Below are 19,843 nucleotides of genomic sequence, written 5' to 3'. Positions count from 1 at the left end.
GCTCAGCTGGTGAACAGGGCAGGCAAGCGATTAGGAAAGGGCGAGGGAGGAGGAGAGGGCTTTGGCGCTGGAGCGGTATTCCACTTAGAATGGATAAAGGGAGATGAATCTGGCGCCAAATTTAGTTGATCCTTGAATGCTGGGTGGGGCCATTGAATAGCTCCACCAGGTAGGAAGCCCGAAGTCTCTCAGGTATATAATTTGCAGAGTCAGACTGGAGATGTGTTTCTAGAAAATTGGCCATATGGTGTATAGCGAACGTGAGGCTGGATTGGAGGTGACGAACCTGGGAGCAAAGAGAAATCGCGAAGCGAGTGTATTTTGCCCAGGCTGGAGTGCAACGGTGCGATCTCGGCTCATTGCAACCTCGGTTTCCCGATTTCAAGCAATTCTCCTGCCTCAGCCTCCTGAGTAGTTGAGATTACAGGTGTGCGCCACCATGCCCGGCTAATTTTTGTATTTTTAGTAGAGATGGTGTTTCACCATGTTGGCCAGACTGGTCTCGAACTCCTGACCTCAGGTGATCCGCCCGCCTCGGCCTCCCAAAGTCCTGGGATTACAGGGGTGAGCCACCGCGCCTGGCCAACTATGAGGAATTGAAGTTGGGAAATGTAAGGAGAGTGGAAAGAAAAGGACTCTTTCTGGAAGATGGGGAGCCAGTTAACGAAGGAGGGAGAGGTGATGAGTTTATGTTTTTTGAGGCAGCAGTGGGTTGATTGTTCGTGTCTGGAGGAAGTATTAATAAGTCCTGGCTGGGAGCAGTGGCTCCTGCCTTTAATCCCAGCACTTTGGGAGGCCAAGATGGGCGAATAGCTTGCGCTCACGAGTTCCAGACCACCCAGGGCAACATGGCTAAAAAAATTAGCCGGGTGTAGTGTTGCACACCTGTCATCCCAGCTACTCAGGAGGCTGAGGTGGGAGAATCACCTGAGTCCGGGAGGTAGAGGTTGCAGTGAGTGGAGATCATGCCACTGCACTCCAGCCTGGGGACAGAGCTAGACCTTGTCTCAAAAAAAAAAAAAAAATATTATTCATAGGAAGTCTAGGAACCTTGGCAGTTTCTGGGGAACTTAGGAATCTAACAAGAAATAACATCAACTTTTTGTGCAAGATCCTCCAAACCAAGAGGAAGTAATTTCCTCAACTGTAGGGCTTATTCAACTTAATGAGATGTTATGATTGTATTGCATCCCTCAAAAAAGATTTGTTGAAGTCCTAACCCCCAGTACCTTATTATTTCCATATAAGGTCATTATAGATGTAACTAATTAAAATGAGGTCACACTGGACTGGGGCAGACTAAAGATAGAAGCAGGGATTGGAATGATGCATCTGTAAGCCAAGGAAGGCCAAGGGTTGCCAGCAGTCACTAGAAGCTAGGAGAGAGACATGGACCAGGGTCCCCCTAGAGCCTTTGAAGGAACCAACCCAGATAACACTTTGATTTTGGGCTTCCAGCCTCCTGAACTGCAGAGAGTAAATGTCTGTTGTTTTAAGCCACCCAGTTTGTGGTCATTTATTACAGCAGCCCCAAGAAACTAATACATGAGGCCATGAGGAGTCCTGGTGATGCTTTCAGAGATGGTCTGGTTTGCTTACAAGACAGTTTATCACTTACGAACTGCATGACCAGAGGCAGTTTCTCATCCTCTCTGAACCTCACCTTCCTCATTTGTAAAACAGTTAATGTTACCCACCTCAGAGGGCTGCTTGGAGAATTAATGAGAAACTGGATGCAAAGAACCCAGCACAAGATAAGAGTTCAATAAATGTGGTTTTCCCCAGTAAAGCATCATCTCTTATTGAGAAATAATTATGAATGACCTATAGGGGAATCACCCTCCTTCCTGAAAGCATTTATTCAGAAATATGCTCTAACCAGAGCCAGAAATAAAAAGAAAGTGACAACTACTGCTGATTTACTATAAAACCAAATTGATGCCTTCAAAATGAAAGTCACCTTCTTCCCCCCAGAAACTAGCTCCTTCTCACTTCCCTGTTTTTGTCACCCAGATTCAGGTGTCTCTGGCTCCTCCTACTCCTTCCATCATTATGTGTAGCCTGTCATCTAGTTTCTGTGTTTTTAAAACTATTTTGACTGTGATCCAGGATACATGTGTGAAACAAAAGTTTCATTAAAAAAAAAAAAAAAAAGTCCAGGCATGGTGGCTCAACACCTGTAATCCCAGCACTTTGGGAGGCCAAGGCATGCAGATCACCTGAGGTCAGGAGTTTGAGACCAGTCTGGCCAACATGGTGAAAACCCGACTCTATTAAAAATACAAAAATTAGCTGGGTGTGGTGGCGGGCGCCTGTCATTGCAGCTACCTGGGAGGCTGAGGTAGGAGAATCACTTGAACCTGGGAGGCAGAGGTTGCAGTGAGCTGAGATTGCGCCACTGCACTCCAGCCTGGGTAATAAGAGCAAGACTCCATCTCAAAAACAACAACAACAACAAAAAAAACAAAAAAACCACACCACATTGTGATACTTCTACACACTAATGAGAATAGCTACTGGAAATCTCATACATTGCTGATGGAAGCGTGGGTTGGTAGAATCACTTTAAAAAACTGTTTGGCAGGGCCGGGCGTGGTGGCTCACGCCTGAAATCCCAGCACTTTGGGAGGCCAAGGCGGGTGGATCATGAGGTCAAGAGATCGAGACCATCCTGGTCAACAAGGTGAAACCCCCATCTCTACTAAAAATATAAAAATTAGCTGGGCATGGTGGTGCGCGCCTATAGTCCCAGCTACTCGGGAGGCTGAGGCAGGAGAATTGCTTGAACCCAGGAGGCGGAGGTTGCAGTGAGCAGAGATCGTGCCATTGCACTCCAGCCTGGGTAACAAGAGCGAAACTCCGTCTCAAAAAAAAAAAAACAAAAAAAATTGGCAATATCTACTAAAGCTGAAGATTTGTACATCCTATGGCCCTGTAATCCAACCCCTGGGCATATATCCAACAGAATGCAAGTAGATGTGCACTAAAGGACATGCAATTAGTGGAGCTGTATGTATAATATTGCTAGTATTTGCCAGTTGTCTATTTGCAAAAATGGTGATTTCATGTGGTTAAACCTGATTACAAGAATGTTCGTAGCAGCAGTATTTGTATTAGCCCAAACCTGGAATATCTCAATGGCAGATTATTGTATATTTATTGAATAAATGTTTGACCCAGTAATGTGGATAAATCTCATAAACATAATGTTGAGTGAAATAAGCCACACCACTATAATATGCATTTCTCTATTTTTGAGACAGAGTCTTGCTCTGTCACTCTGGCTGGAGTCCAGTGGTGTGATCCTGGCTCACTATAACCTCCATCTCCCAGGTTCAGTGATTCTTCTGCCTCAGCCTCCTGAGTAGCTGGGACTACAGGAATGTGCCATCATACCTGGCTAATTTTTGTATATTTAGTAGAGACAGGGTTTCACCATATTAGCCAAGCTTGTTTTGAACTCCTGACCTCGTGATCCGCCTGCCTCGGCCTCCCAAGTGCTGGGATTACAGGTGTGAGCCACTGTGCCCGGCCATATTTACTTATTTATAGCTATACATAAAGTATGAAAACAGGCTGAGTGCATTGACTCACACCTGTAACCCTAGCACTTTGGGAGGCCAAGGCAGGCATATTGCCTGAACTCAGGAGTTTAAGTCCAGCCTGGGCAACATGGTGAAACCTGGACTCTACTAAAAATACAAAAATTAGCCAAGTGTGGTGGCACGAGCCTTATAGTCCCAGCTACTTGGGAGGCTGAGGCATGAGAATTGCTTGAACTCAGGAGGTGGAGGTTGCAGCAACCTGAGATCGAGATTGTGCCACTGCACTCCAGCCTGGGCAACAAAGTGAGACTCTGTCTCTGGAAAAAAACAAAACAAAACAGACTAATCTATGATGATGAACACGAGATTATCTTTGGGGCTAGTCTCTGAAGAGAGAATGGAAATGTTTTGGGATGCTGGTTATCCTTTTATTTTTGAGACGGAGTTTTGCTCTTGTTACCCGGGCTGGAGTGCAATGGCATGATCTCGGCTCACCGCAACCTCCGCCTCCTGGGAACAGGCAATTCTCCTGCTTCAGCCTCCTGAGTGGCTGGGATTACAGGCATGCGCCACCATGCCCAGCTAATTTTTTGTATTTTTAGTAGAGATGGGGTTTCACCATGTTGACCAGGATGGTCTCAATCTCTTGACCTCGTGATCCACCCGCCTCGGCCTCCCAAAGTGCTGGGATTACAGGTGTAAGCCACCACGCCCAGCCTGGTTATCCTTTTTTAAAGGCTCTGTATACTAGTTGAACATGTGTGTGTGCATTTTGTAAAATTCATTAAGCTGCAGGCTTATGATTTGTGTACTTTTCTGTATTTGTGATACTTCAGTAAAAGATTACTTAAAAGTTTAATTCTTGAATGGGCATGGTGGCTCACGCCTGTAATCCGCCCTTTGGGAGGCTTGAGGTGGGAAAAATTGCTTGAGACCAGGAGTTCGAGACTAGCCTAAACAACACAGTGAGACACCATTTCTACAGAAAAATTTTAAAATAGCGAGGTGTGGTAACACATGCCACACCTACTTGGGAGACCAAGGTGAGAGGATCACTTAAGCTCATGATCTGAGGTTACAGTGAGCCGTGACCATGCCACTGCACTCCAGCCTGTGCGACAGAGTGAGACCCTGTCTCCAAAAATAAAAAATAAAAAGTTGGCTGGGGCTGGTGCAGTGGGTTATACCTATAATCCTAGCACTTTGGGAGGCTGAGGCAGGTGGATCACTTGAGGCCGGGGTTTGACACCAACCTGGCCAACATGACAAAACCCTGTTTCTACTAAAAATACAAAAATTACCCAGCCATGGTATGGTGATGCTCGCCTGTAGTCCCAGCTACTCAGGAGGCTGAGGTGGGAGGATCGCTTGAGCCCGGGAGATAAGAGGCTGCAGTGAGCCGAGATTGCGCCACTGCCTTCCAACCTGGGTGATGGAGCAAGACCCTATATCAAAAAAATAAAAATAAAATAAGATAAAAAATACAAAAGTTGAAGTCTTCAAATTATTTTGAATTAGATGTGCATCATATAATTTTGAATGTTTATTTCGTGACATAGTCTACTTTATTTAGTCCTCAGAGTCATTCATCACCTTCAATACAGACTCCTGAGAAAAGGCCTGCTGATTCTTGACTAGATCATTTGGGGTAGGGAGCACATGATACATTTCTCTGACTGCTCCACCCCCAACTCTCAGAGAAAGATAATTGTCCTACCAATCTTCATCTGGGAAAGTTTTGGATTTTTTTTCCTGCTTTTATGTTACATTTTATTATTATTATTTTCTCAGTATTATACACAACTAAAATGATTAGGCAGATGATCAAAATAAAATGCAGCACTCACAATTCGAGACGCAGAGTCAGAAAACTTGGCTCATGCTTCAATGTTGTTACATATTTCCTATGCATCTCAGTCTCTCTCTCTCTCTCTCTCTCTCTCTCTCTGTCTCTCTCTCTCTCTCTCTGTCTCTCTCTCTCTCGTTTTTCTTGAGACAGAGTCCAGCTGCTCTCTCTTTCTCTTTCTTTTTTCTTGAGATGGAGTCCAACTGTGTTGTCCAGGCTGGAGTGCTATGGCTCAATCTCGGCTTACTGCAACCTCTGCCTCCCGGGTTCAAGCAATTCTTGTGCCTCAGCCTCCTGAGTAGCTGGGATTACAGGCACATGCCACCATGCCTGGCTAATTTTTGTATTTTTAGTAGAGACAGAGTCGCACAGCTAACTTTTCTGTTTTCAGTAGATACAGGGTCTCACAGTGTTGGCCAGGTTGGTCTCGAACTTCTGACCTCAGGTGATTTGCCTGCCTTGGCCTCCCAAAGTGCTGGGATTACAGGCTTGAGCCACTGCACCGGTCAAAAGTAAGACTTGAATTTAGGCATGGAGGCAGGAGTTTGCTCCACTGACCAATGGAGGCTGGGCTGGAGGATGGTGTAGGGAGAGAGCTGGGGTAGGAGAGGGACAGCATGAGTGAGATACAATGGCATGGAGTTGGATAGCTCTGTGCTCAAAGGATGTGGACAGAGCACACACCAAGCACATTACCACCCCTGGGCCTTTGCCCTCGTTGTTCCCTTCCCCGAGGACACTCCTCTCTCAGATCGCTGCTGGTTAGCTTGACCCCTATCTGCAGATCTTTGCTCAAATGTTACCTCCTCAGAGAGGACTTCCTTGACCTGTCTATCGAAATAGCAATTTTCATTCTTCTCTATCCCCTCACTCTGTTTCTTTTTCTTTTTTTTGAGACAAGAGTTGCTCTTGTTGCCCAGGCTGGAGTGCAGTGATGCGATCTCTGCTCACTGCAACCTCTGACTCGGGTTCAAGCGATTCTCCTACCTCAGCCTCCCGAGTAGCTGGCATTACAGGCATGTGCCACCACACCTGGCTAATTTTGTATTTTTGGTAGAGATGGGGTTTCTCCATGTTGGTCAGGCTGGTCTCGAACTTCTGACCTCAGGTGATCCACCCACCTTGGCCTTTCAAAGTGCTGGGATTACGGGCGTGGGCCACCTCGCCTGGCTGTTCCTTTTTCTTTATAGCACATATCACTCTTGCACTGTTTTGTACATATGTATATTTGTTTCTCTGTTCATTTTCTGTCTCCCTAACTTAAAGGTAATCTGCACAAAGGCAGCTATCGCCCCAGTTATGTGGACATATCTCGCACCTGTAACAGTATCTGGCACATAGTAGGTACCCCATAAATAATGAATGAATGAGCAAGCCCTGAGGGGGTACTGCAGTGGGGAGTCCCTCTGAGATGTGAGTGGTTCCAGTTGCTGAAGACAAGGTGATATTAAACACACAAATATGTTGGTCAACTTGATCACATTATTTACTCTGCATGGCTGCTTGTCAGCTGTTTTCATTTGCCTTCAAAAGGAATTATTTCTTTCCTTCAAAAAGGAAAATACTTTGTGATCCCAAGTCTTCTTACTTTATTGATTATTATTTTTTACTGATCCTTGTTTCTTTGTTTATTTAGCAAACTTTTGTTGAATCCCTGCTATGTGGCATGCAGGTGCTTGGGGATACAACAGAGAACACATCTGACCCAACCCCTGTCCCTGAAGCTTAGAAGTGTGAGAGACCGGCCGGGTGTGGTGGCTCACGCCTGTAATCCAAGCACTTTAGAGGCCAAGGCAGGTGGATCACCTGAGGTTGAGAGTTCAAGACCAGCCTGACCAACATGGTGAAACCCCGTCTTAAAAAAAAAAAAAAAAGAAGTGTGAGAGACCAATAAACCAGCAAGCAATTACAGTAGAGTAGTAGAGTATGATGCTTGAAAATACAGTTTTTTATTTCATTTTGTTTTTTGAGACAGAGTCTCACTATGTTGCCAAGGCTGGAGTGGAGTTCAGTGATGTGATCTTGGCTCACTGCAACCTCTGCCTCCCAGGTTCAAGCTATTCTCCTGCCTCAGTCTCCTGAGTAGCTGGGATTACAGGCACGTACCACCATGCCTGGCTAATTTTTTTTTTGAGATGAAGTCTCACTCTATCGCCAGGCTGGAGTGCAGTGGTGTGATCTTAGCTCACTGCAATCTCCGCCTCCCAGGTTCAAACAATCCCCCTGTCTCAGCCTCCCAAGTAGCTGAAATTACAGGCACACGCCACAATGCCCAGCTAATTTTTGTATTTTTAGTCAAGATGGGGTTTCACCATTTTGGTCAGGCTGGTCTTGAATTACTGACCTTGTGATCTGCCCACTTTGGCCTCCCAAAGTACTGGGATTACAGACGTGAGCCACTGCACCTGGCCTGTATTTTTTTTTTTTTTTTAAAGTGGAGACCAGGTTTTGCCATGTTGGCCAGGCTGGTCTCGAACTTCGGATCTCAGGTGATCTGCCTGCCTCAGCCTCCTAAGGCATTTGAGATCAGGAGTTTGAGACCAGCCTGGCATAAGCCACCACACTTGGGCTGGTTTTTTTTTTTTTTTGAGACCCTGTCTCTACTAAAAACACAAAAATTAGCCAGGTATAGTGGTGTGCATCTGTAGTCCCAGCTACTCAGGTGGCTGAGGCAAGAGAAACGAACTGGGGAGGCAGAGGTTGCAATCAGCTGAGATCATGCCACTGCTCTATAGCCTGGGAGACACAGCAAGACTCAGTCTCAAAAAAAAAAAAGAAAAGAAAAGAAAGCAAAAAATGGGTATAAAGTTGTATGAAAAATATGGTTCCAATCATTAAATATGCATAAAAGACCTAAAGGAAATTCACAGATTTTTCTTTCTTTTTTTTTTATATTTTAGAGAGAAGGAAAGAAAAAAAAAGGAGTGAAGGAGAGGAAGAAAAAGAGGGAGAGAGAACGGAAACGTTGCTTTATTCTAAAAATGGGTATTAATAATGGCCGATCAATATTTTATTTAAACCTATGAGTAGGTGTGATGTGGTATTGACAAGAATGTATATTTTGTATATTTAAAGTGGAGAGCTCTATAAATATTTCTTAAGTTTACTTGTTCTGGATCTGAGTTCAAGTCCTGGATATCCTTATTAATTTTCTGTCTTGTTGAGTCTAAGTCTCTTTATAGGTCTTATGTATCTGGGTGTTAGGATCGTTAACTCTTATTGTTGCATTGAGACTTTTACTACTATATCTTTGTTGCTTTAAAATCTATTTTATCAGATACGAGAATTGCAACTCCTGCTTTTTATTTATTTATTTATTTATTTTTACTCTCCCTTTGGTTGGTAAATCTTTCTCCATCCCTTTGTTTTGAGTCTTTGTGTATTCTTGCATGTGAAATGGGTCTGGATGTAGCATATCGTTGGGTTTTGGCTGTATCTTTTGATTGGGGGATTTAGTCGATTTAAATTTAGGATTACTGCCATTTGATGTTAACTGGCTGTTTTATCCATTTGTTGATGTAAATTCTTCTTTATGTTGATGCTCTTTACTTTTCGGTATATTTTTAGAAAGGCTAATATTGGTTGTTTCTTTCTATGTGTACTGCTTTCAGAAACTCTTGTAAAGCAGGCCTGGTGGTAATAAAATCTCTGAGTACTTGCTTGTTCATAAAAGATTTTATTTTTCCTTCAGTTGTGAAGCTTACTTTGACTGGATATGAAATTCTGGGCTGAAAGTTCTGTTCTTTAAGGATGTTGAATATTGGCCCCCACTCTCTTCTGGCTTGTAGGGTTTCTGCTGAGAGATCTGCTGTAAGTCTAATAGGCTTCCCTTTGTGGGTAACCTGACCTTTCTCTCTGGCTGTGCTTAGTATTTTCTCCTTTGTTTCAACCCTGGTGAATCTAACGATTATGTGCCTTGGGGTTGCTCTTCTTGAGGAATATCTTTGTGGTGTTCTCTGTATTACCTGGGGTTGAATATTGTCCTGCTTTGCTAGGTTGGGAAAGTTTTCCTGAATAATATCCTGAAGAGTATTTTCCAGCTTGGATTCATTCTCTCCATTGCATTCAGGTACACCTATCAAACATAAATTAGGTCTTTTCACATAGTCCCATATTTCTTGGAGACTTTGCTCATTCCTTTTTATCCTTTTTTCTCTAATCTTTTCTTCATGTTTTATTTCATTAAGTTGGTCTTCGACCTCTGATATCCTTACTTCTGCTTGATCAATTCGAGTGTTTAAACCTGTGCATACTTCTCAGCATTCCCATATTGTATTCTTCAGTTCCATTAACTCACTTATATTCCTCTCTAAATTGTCTATTCTCATTAGGATTTCGTCAAACCTTTTTTCAAAGTTCTTAGTTTCTTTACATTGGGCTACAACATGTTCTTTTAACTCACAAAAGTTTCTTATTATCCACCTTCTGAAGCCTGATTCTGTTAAAGGAATGCACTCGTTCTCCATCAAGCCTTGTTCCCTTATTGATGAGGAACTGAGATCCTTCTTAGAGGGAGAGGCATTCTGATTTTGAGTATTCTCAGCCTTTTTACGCTGGTTTCTTCCCATCATTGTAAATTTATCCTCCTGTCGTCTTTGTAATTACCAACTTTCAAATTAGGTCTCTGAGTGGACATCCAAGTTGTTAATTCCCAGGTCCGAAATTTGAGCAACCCACTACACCGGCCAAAACAGCGCGTTAAGACTGATGGTGCTTTTCTGCCTCGGAATCTCCAGTCTGCCTTCCTTCTTGAGTCCGTAATAGGCGACTCTGCCGTGGGTCAGAAGGGGAACCAGTCCCGTTTACTCTGCACCAAGAGCTGCCGCACCGAGGTGCCAGCAAAACCGCTGCGCCGGCCACAAGAGTCGCGCTGGCGACCAGTGGGGCTAATCCACTGGGAATCTTCTGGTCCGTGAGTGACAAAAATCTGTCTCAAAGTGTGGCATCCTCTCCTTCTCTGTGCTTTCACTAGGAGCTGCAATTCCGAGATGTTAGCGATCAGCCATCTTGGATCATTCCACTCACAGAATTGTTAATGATGGTAAGCAGCAGGATTATTAAAAAGCATAATATGCCAGGCACAGTGGCTCCAGCCTATAATCCCAGCACTTTGGGAGGCCAAGGTGGGTGGATCACAAGGTCAAGAGATCGAGACCATCCTGGTCAACAAGGTGAAACCCCATCTCTACTAAAAATACAAAAATTAGCTGGGCATGGTGGTGCACGCCTGTAGTCCCAGCTAATCGGGAGGCTGAGGCAAGAGAATTGCTTGAACCCAGGAGGTGGAGCTGAGATCGTGCCATTGCACTCCAGTCTGGGTAACAACAGCGAAACTCCGTCTCAAAAAAAAAAAAAAAAAAAAGCGTAATGTTAGGGCCAGGCACGCTGGCTTAAACCTGTAATCCCAGAGCTTTGGGAGGCTGAGGTGGGCAGATCACTTGAGGCCAGGAATTTGAGATGAGCTGGCCAACATGGCAAAACCTTGTCTCTAATAAAAAATACAAAAAATTAGCCAGGCGTGGTGGTGTGTGCCTGTATTCCCAGCTACTCGGGAGGCCGAGACAGGAGAAATGCTTGAAACCAGAAAACGGTAGTTGCAGTGAGCCAGATTGTACCTGCACTCCAGCTTGGCGACTGAGCAAGACTCCGTCTCAAAAAACAAACATTAGCTGGGTGTGGTGGCACCTGCCTGTAATCCCAGATACTTGGGAGGCTGAGGCACGAGAATTGCTTGAACCTGGGAGGCAGAGGCTGCAGTGAACAAAGATCATACCACTGCACTCCAGCCTGAGCAACAGAGACTGAAAACAAACAAGCAAGCAAACAAAAAACCATAAAGTTAGGTTGAACGTTATGACATTTCCATTGTTATTTTGGTAAGTCAATTTCATATGGTTCAACCTAATATATTGGTGAAAAGAGTCCAAGGCAAACTTGGATTCAAATCCCAGCTTCAGTATGCATGATTCAGTATACAACACCTCAGTTGTGTAACCTTGGACAAATGTACTTAACTTCTCGCTGAGCCACAGGAGCCTCATCTGTAAAATGAGCACAAACATAGTCTGTACCTCAAGGTTATGGCTAAGATTAAATGGAATCATGCATGTAAGGGGGCTGGCACACTAGAATCCCAAAATAAATGGTGGCCATAATCGTGGGTGGTGGCTTTTTCCTTCTTTACTGTATTTTTCAAATTTCCTATAACATACTTTTAAACAATTCTAAAGCTAATAAACATAATTATTCAATTTTTTGTTTTCATTTTTGTTTTTTGAGATGGATTCTTGCTCTATCTCCTCGAGTGCAAGAGAAGCTTCTGTCTCTGGCTGGAGTGCAGTGGCACAATCTTGGCTAACTGCAACCTCTGCCTCCCGGGTTCAAGTAATTCTCCTGCCTCAGTCTCCTGAGTAGCTGGAATTACAGGCACCTACCACTATGCTCAGCTGATTTTTGTATTTTTAGTACATCTGGGGTTTCACCATGTTGGCCAGGCTGGTCTCCAACTTGTAACCTCAGGTGATCCACCTACCTTGGCTTCCCAAAGTGCTGGGATTACAGGCGTGAGCCACAGCACCTCAGCCAATTATTTAATTTTCAAAGGAATTGTGCTCTATTCCCTGAAGATCTTGAGTGGGGATCTTGAGGCTGTTCCTGGGAATGTGGTTGAGGGCTTTCTTCCAGCCCTGCTGCGGCTTGGGTTGGCTAGACAAAGTGACCTGAAAAGAGGGCTAGATGTTTTTGCTTGGTGGGACCCTGGGAGCTTTATTTACAGAGGACACTCTGTCCCACGGCCCAAACTACTCCCTCACTCCAGCATCTGCTGTACTCAGCCCCCTCAGAGGGGCTGCTTTGACCCATCCTGTTTCTCAAACCCTGGGGCACAGTGCTCAGTGTCCGCCTTGGTCATGACAGCCTTTGGCACTGTCCTCTTCATTTAGAAGCAGTTTCTGGGTCCTGAGCACAGAAACTGAGCTCAATTTTCATCATGTCCAATACCCAGGAGTGGGCTACAGAGTTTTGTTTTGTTTTTGAGACAGTCTTGCTCTGTCACCCAGGCTGGAGTGCAGTGGTGTGATCATGGCTCACTGCAATCTCTGCCTCCTGGACTCAAGCGATCCTTCCACCTTAGCCTCTTGAGTAGCTGGGACTACAGGCACACACCACCACAGCCAGTTAATTTTGATAATTTTTGCAAAGACGGGGTTTCACTGTGTTGTCCAGGCTGGGGCTACAGTTTCTGTTTAGGATGATGCAAAAGTTTTGGAAATAAATAGTGTAGGAAATATAGGGTACAAACTCAGTTATAAGAATAATTCTGGGGATCTAAGGTGCAGTATGTACGGTGATGGATGTGTTCCTTAATGTGATTGTGGGAATCATTATACAATGTACACAAATGTCAAATCATTCACACACTGAATGTATACAATCTCAAATATTTGTTAAAATAGTGGGGATAATTGCACAACATTGTGAATATAACTGAATGCAATTGATGACATGGTATTGTACACTTAGAAATGGTTAAAATGGATGGGGCATGGTGGCTCATACCTGTAATCCCAAAGCTTTGGGAGACAGAGACTGGAGGATTGCTTGAAGCCAGAAGTTGGAGACCAGCTTGGGCAGCAAAGCAAGCTTCTGTCTCTGTGAAAATAGAAAAAAAAAATTTGCTGGGTTTGGTGGTACGTTCCCATAGTCCCAGCTACTCAGGAGGCTGCAGCGGGAGGATCACGTGAGCCTAGGTGTTCAAAGCTGCAGTGAGCTTTGATTGTACCACTGCACTTGACCCTGAGTGACAATGACACCCTTGTCTCTAAAGAAAAAAAATGGTTAAAATGGCAAATTTTGTGTTGTTTAGATTTTATCACAATTTTTAAAAATTTATATTTTTTCTTTTCTTTTTAAAGGAGCAACCTTATTAACTGAACCACAATTTAAATGGGGGGAAAAAAAAGTCCAGAATGCACTAAAGGGAGAAAGTTTCATGAAATCACCTGGGACTGACTGAGCTACAAAAGGACATCTGGATTTAGGCCTGTTCCTATTCTTATGTGGCTCCATGACCTTGGATAACTTAAACTCCTCTGAGGCTCAGGTTTCTTTTCTGCAAAGTGGCCTGATATGATGCTGCCCTCAGAGAGTGTCATGAAGCTCAAATATGATCAAATGTGTGAGACTGCTTTGTTAAAAAAAAAAAAATGAATAATTGTTCATCAGCATTGTCCTGCCACCACCACCACAAAAAATTAAAAAAGAAAAGAAAGCCGGACACAGTGGCTCACGCCTGTAATCCCAGCACTTTGGGAGGCCAAGGCGGGCAGATCGATCACCTGAGGTCAGGAGTTCAAGACCAGCCTGACCAACATGGAGAAATCCCATCTTTACTAAAAATACAAAAAATAGTCGGGTGTGATGGCCCATGCCTGTAATCCCATCTACTTGGGAGGGTGAGGCAGGAGAATCACTTAAACCCAAGAGGCAGAGGTTGTCATGAGCCAAGATGACACCATTGCACTCCAGCCTGGGCAGCAAGAACGAAACTTCATTTCAAAAAAAAAGAGAAAGCCTTATAAACAATATACCAGAGTACATTGTTTTTTGCTCTGAGGATGCCTGAAATGCCACATTAAGGCGTTTGATGGGAACCTCCAGAAATAAGGAAGGGAAGAGGGGGACACGAAAGGAATCTCTCAGTCTCTTACTCCTCACCCTAAATTAGATGTTATATTTTCTCTTGTATTGGCTATTTCTTTTTTTTTTTTTTTTAATTTCTAAAATTCAACCAGAGACTACTTAGAACTGAGTTGGCTTTTGTGGGACCTGCAGGGAGGTGGCAGTGAGACTCAAGGTGTCAGAGGAGCGAAGGAGCAGGGACTGGGGAAGGGTGGGGTGTCAAGGAAGCGCCCCCACATCACAATTTTGCCCCAGTGCTGGGGAGAAGAGAAATGTCCTTAGCTTGTCTCCTCCTCTCCCTCTCTGCCTCCTCCCTCTGCCCTCATCTTTCTCCTGGGAGATTTATTTCTGTCCCTTTTTTCATCTAAAGCAACGGAAATGAATCATCTTTCAGCCTGTTTAATAAACAGCCCTATGCCTCCTGACCCCAGCTGACTCTCACTGGCTCCTCTGTGGCTGCTCCTGGGCTAGGTCTCACCCCGTCAAAGGCAAGACCCCTCATGGCTAGCTATTCTTGGTAATGTTCTCCACCCTCCCTTCCCGCTCAGTCCTGGCAGCTTGACCTCCTCCCACCCCAGGGATGACGAATCACACACAGCATTCCAAGCGACAATCCCACGAGCTTACCGGAGGGGCAGGGGAAGCAAGGGGGCCACCATGTTTGGAGGGTTTTTTATGCCATCTCAATGACCCTATTATTGGATCTCAAAATCTGCATTTTACAGTTGAGTATTCTGAGGCTCAGAGAAGTGAAAGAACTTGCCCAAGGACGAACGGTTGGGAAATGTGGAAATCAAGGAGTCAACATTTAAAGCCTGATTTTCTGGATTCCTGAATTCATTCCATTACACCACATTGCTGTGCCTGTGTGTGCACGTGAGTGCTATCACCCGCATGTGTGTTGAATAGGGATGTAGGCAGGTCAGCTAGAACATCAGCTGCGATTCACCAGGATGGAAACCTGATTTTATCTTGAAGGTTAACACCTGTCTATCATATGCATACGACTTAATGCATCATATGCATGTGTGCATTAAGCCATCTGCATATGATAGACAGCTATTAACCTACAGAGGAGATGGCAAATATGTACAGTATGTATTTCACCAGGAGGCCCGTGAGTCACTGAAGATGATGTCAGGGAATAACAAAGATAGGAGAGCAGGAAAGAGGATTAATGAAATACCCAGATTTAAGAACACCCATATCTTACCTTCACCTCACGGTGATGGAACTTCACAGGTTAAAGTGCATGGCTGTGTCCACCTTGGTGAAACCACACTTTTCTGGTGAACAAAACATGCAATTATTAGTTGGACTTCTAAAAATGTGCAGGTACCATTTCTAGGAGCAATATGGAATACAGGAATAAAACTGCAAACGCCAAACTCCCTGGTGTGGCGATGTGTGTCTGGGGTCAGAGAGTGGAATTAATATAAGTATATAAATAACCATGAAGCAAGGTAGATGGAAAGTGCTCAGGGCCAAAAGAAGTGGACACATACCACAGCAGTATTCTAGGAGGCCCAGAGGCTGCAGAGATTACTCCAGGTAGGGTAACATGGAGGGTTTCCTGGGGAGATGGTATTTGCATATAGCTACGTCTCCAAATAGATTTTAAGATCTTACATCAACAGCATGGTTTAAGAGAAGTTAGATTCGGGTTAATTTTCCAAGAAGCCTTGAGATGCAGACCTATGCCCTTGTTCCTCTTTCAGAGACATGGAGACTGAGACCCAGAGAGGTCAATTAGATTGTCCACAGCCTCGCAGCTAGCAAGTAAGGGGTTACGATTTGATCTTGGGCCAGTGTGTTAGACTCCAAGTTGCGTGCTCCTGTCTCTCCCCGCGCGTTGTCGGCGGAGCCCGGGACCTGCCTGGACTGGCCGAGGGAGGGGCGGACAGTCCGGGCGAGTGGGGCGGGGCTGGCGGTCGCCCGGGCCTGACTGAGGCACCGCGGACCGGTCCGTCTCCACCTGCCGGGCGGAGCGCACGGGCCATGGGCTGAGACCCGCTTAGCCCGCCGGGCCGGCCATGGGCGATCGCGAGCGCAACAAGAAGCGGCTGCTGGAGCTGCTGCAGGCGGCGGGCACCGGCAACTCACACTGCGCCGACTGCGGGGCGGCGGGTAAGAGCGCGGCGGCGCGGGCGGCGCAGGACCCCCGGCCCTCCGGACTCCTCCCCTCGGCCCCCGCTGGACCCACACTTCGGACTTGCGGGCCCGGATACCTCCCACGCACACCGTGAACCTCCCACCTGAGCCCTGACAGCTCTCTCGGCTCTCGGCCCCGGTCCCTCAGAGCCCAACCCCTACTCTCCACGCGGGACCGGCACGGATCTTCCCACGTGCTTGGACCCCGACACGAGAACCGGCAGCCGGGAGCCCTGCCCGTCTCGCTGTTTTCCCTGGCCGGCACCCGACTGCCAGTGTCTGTCACCCAGGCGCTCCCCAAGCCCTCGGACTCAGACATCCCACACAGCTAGGACCAGACCTCGCGCCCAGGCCCCCGACCGTCGCATGTCCTCTGCCCGCTTCCGGAAGCCCCCGAAGGCCCCCCCAGCGCCCCACCCCGCGGTCGCCGAGAGCCCCGTGACTCAGCCTCCCCACCTGCAGCTCCCCGCCGAGCCCCGTGGTGCGCCCCCCCCGCACCCTCCTCTCGGTTCCCTCTGAGTCCGGTCACTTCCACATCGCGCCGCCTCAGACTCTTCTCCCGGACCCTGGACTCCCTCCAGGATCTTCATCCCGGTCGCTGTGCAGCGGCCGGTGGGCTAACCAGAAGGTGTCAGGCTGGCCGTTTAGTTCGCCCTAGTTGGGAGAAGGGGCGCCCCGCCTGCCCCAGCGCCCCCAGTCCAGCCCTGGTTTCTTCGCCGCGCTTTCGGCTCAGTTCCTCTCCTTTCTCTCCCGCTGCAGATCCCGACTGGGCCTCTTACAAGCTGGGGGTCTTCATCTGTCTCAACTGCTGCGGTGTCCACCGTAACTTCCCTGACATCAGCAAAGTTAAATCCGTGCGACTTGACTTCTGGGACGACAGTATTGTGGAGGTAGAAAGGAATGAGCATGGAGAGCCGTGGAACCGCGGAGCTGGGGTGGAGGCAGTGGGCAGGTGGCTCCCATTCTACAGACGGGGAAACGAGGCCCAGAAACGGGCAAGTCTTGCCAGAGGAAACACAGCCTGTAAGATAGCAGCTTAGACAGAGGCACTGAGTTCAAATTCTGACTCCATCATTTGCTTACTTTTTTTTTTTTTTTTTTTTTTTTTTGGAGACAGCATCTTACTGTGTTGTCCAGGCTGGAGTGCAGTGGAGCAATCTCGGCTCACTGTAACCGCTGTCGCTGTCTTCGGGGTTCAAGTGATTCTCCTGCCTCAGCTTCTCAAGCAGCTGGGATTATAGGCGCCTGCCACCGCACCTGTCTAATTTTTTATATTTAGTAGAGACCGGGCTTCACCATGTTTGTCATGCTGGTCTCGAATTCTGACCTCAGGTGATCCACCTGCCCCGGCCTCCCAAAGTACTGGGATTACAGCTGTGAGCCACCGTGCCTGGCTACCACCACCAATTTCACAGCACTGCTGTGAAGATTAATGTAGGCTCAGTCCAGACACAAAGAAAGTAGTCAGTCAACAATTGCTATTGGACGGGTGTGGTGGCTCACACCTGTAATCCCAGCACTTTGGGAGGCTGAGGCTGGTGGATCGATTGCTTGGGCCCAGGAGTTCAAGAGCAGCCTGGGCAACATGGTGAAACCTCGTCTTTACAAAAAATACAAAAGTTAGCTGGATGTGGTGGCATGCACCTTTCATCCCAGATACTTGGGAGGTTGGGGTGGGAAGATCACCTGAGCCTGTGAGGTTCTGGCTGCAGTAAGCCAAGATTGCAGCACTGCACTCCAGCCTGGGTGACAGAGTGAGATTCTGCCTCAAAAAAAAAAAAAAAAGTTGCTGTTATCATTAGTGAAGCCTTGGACTGGAGGAAGGGAAATAACCTGATTCATGATCTTAAAGTCCTCCTCATTTCCCCCTAGGCAGAAAGAGGACCACTTTGCTCTCCTGCCCTCTGGGTGTGGAGGATACCCTCAGCCTTCATGGCAATTCCATTTTGATCAGAAAACCTACAGAGAGCAGGCAGTTCTGAACTGTTTGGGTTGACTGAGGGTGTCCAGGACTACTGGGGAAGCAGGCTGACATTTACTGATTGCCCACTCTGTGCCAGGTACTGTGCTAGACAGCACTGGACTGGAGGCTTTAGTGTCGCCTTACTATGTGCTGGGTCTTGGGAGAGAACAATGAACAAGATAAAGCCCCTGCCCATACAGAGCTTCTACTGCAGGAGAAAGGGTAGAGACCAGTAAACCAGCACATAAACCTGAAGGATTTTACTTGCACCTTATAACTCCCCTGTTCTATTTTCTTTTCTTTTCTTTCGAGATGGAGTTTCGCGCTTGTTGCCCAGGCTGGAGTGCAATGGCATGATCTTGGCTCACTGCAGCCTCCACCTCCCAGGTTCAAGTGATTCTCGTGCCTCAGCCTCCTGAGTATCTGGGATTACAGGCATGCGCCACCACTCCGGCTAATTTTATAGTTTTAGTAGAGATGGGGTTTCACCATGTTGGTCAGGCTAGTCTCGAACTCCTGACCTTAGTGATCTGCCCACCTCTACCTCCCAAAGTGCTGCGATTACAGGTGTGAGCCACGGCTTTGTTTTTTGAGATGAAGACTCACTCTGTCACCCAAGCTGGAGTGCAGTGGTGTGATCTCTGCTTACTGCAACCTCTACCTCCTGGGTTCAAGTGATTCTCCTGCCTCAGCCACCTGAGTAGCTGGGATTACAGGCACCCACCACCATGCCTGGCTAATTTTTTGTGTTTTTAGTAGAGATAGGGTTTCGCCATGTTGGCCAGGCTGGTCTCGAACTCCTGATCTGAGGTGATCCACCCACCTCCACCTCCTGAAGTGCTGGGATTACAGGTGTGAGCCACTGTGTCCAGCCCCCTGTTATATTCTCTTCATTTTTTTTTTTTAAGACAGGGTTTCACCATGTCGGTCAGGCTGGTCTTGAACTCCCGACCTCAGGTGATCCACCTGCCTTGGCCTCCAAAGTGCTTGGATTACAGGCGTGGGCCACCAAGTCTGGCCCATTGTTTTTTTTTTTTTTCTTTTTTTTTTTTTTTTTGAGACAGAGTCTTACTCCCTCTGTTACCCAGGTTTGAGTGCAGTGGCACGATCTTGGCTCACTGCAACCTCCACCTCCCAGGTTCAAGCAATTCTTGTGCCTTAGCCTCCTGAGTAGCTAGAATTACAGGTGTGCACCACCACACCGGGCTAATTTTTTTTTTTTTTTTTGAGACAGAGTCTTGCTCTGTTGCCCAGGCTGGAGGGCAGTGGCATGATCTCTGCTCATTGCAACCTCTGCCTCCCAATCGTTCAGGCAATTCTCCTGCCTCAGCCTCCCATGTAGCTGGGATTACAGGTGCCCACCACCATGCCTGGCTAATTTTTGTATTTTTTAAGTAGAGACAAAGTTTCACAATGTTGGCCAGGCTGGTCTCTAACTGCTGACCTCAAGCGATCCCCTGCCATTGGCCTCCCATAGTGCTGGGATTATAGGCTTGAGCCACCATGCCTGGCAATTTTCTTCATTTTTACAGGTGAGATTCCAAGAGTCACTCATCAAATAAATAGCAGGCAAGATCTGAATCCTGCTCTGTTGGGATTCAAAGCTGGTGACACAGCCTAGAGGCCCCTGCAGAGGAGAAGAGTAGGATTCACTCTACA

The 19,843-nt window shown here is 46.6% G+C and overlaps 1 protein-coding gene and 1 long non-coding RNA gene across 10 annotated transcripts in view; one reads left to right on the top strand and one right to left on the bottom strand.

Annotated features, from left to right (window-relative positions):
- Nucleotides 1–172: 172 nt before the first annotated feature.
- Nucleotides 173–16,388, bottom strand: LOC144582645 (uncharacterized). Of its 3 annotated transcripts, none has more exons than XR_013535794.1 (4): nt 16,326–16,388; nt 15,284–15,356; nt 12,949–13,041; nt 173–286 (listed from the first exon to the last, which is right to left on the bottom strand). It is a non-coding gene; the product is annotated as an uncharacterized LOC144582645 (long non-coding RNA). The 3 variants fall into 3 exon arrangements; XR_013535792.1 differs by lacking the exon at nt 173–286 and adding an exon at nt 4,859–4,990; XR_013535793.1 differs by lacking the exon at nt 173–286 and adding an exon at nt 10,237–10,366.
- The window catches only part of ADAP2 (ArfGAP with dual PH domains 2), a 37,605-nt gene continuing 33,769 nt past the window's right edge, over nt 16,008–19,843 (top strand). For 5 of the 7 annotated variants that reach the window (XR_008481598.2, XM_008997120.6, XM_002748337.7 and 2 more), the window contains exons 1-2: nt 16,008–16,197; nt 16,981–17,111. Coding sequence is in view for 4 of the 7 variants with exons in the window: in XM_008997120.6 (XP_008995368.1) it covers nt 16,104–16,197; nt 16,981–17,111 (225 nt within the window). In the remaining 3 variants the exon portion in view is untranslated. Of the gene's footprint in view, nt 16,850–16,980; nt 17,112–19,843 lie in introns of all 7 variants that reach the window. The other 2 variants (XR_013535790.1, XM_078373879.1) reach the window with 1 other exon arrangement.

The sequence above is a fragment of the Callithrix jacchus genome, chromosome 5 (assembly GCF_049354715.1).
Source record: "Callithrix jacchus isolate 240 chromosome 5, calJac240_pri, whole genome shotgun sequence".
Classification (NCBI taxonomy): Eukaryota; Metazoa; Chordata; class Mammalia; order Primates; family Cebidae; genus Callithrix; species Callithrix jacchus.
The sequence above is the reverse complement of the archived record's forward strand: the minus strand, read 5'-3'. Positions and strand labels throughout refer to the sequence as shown.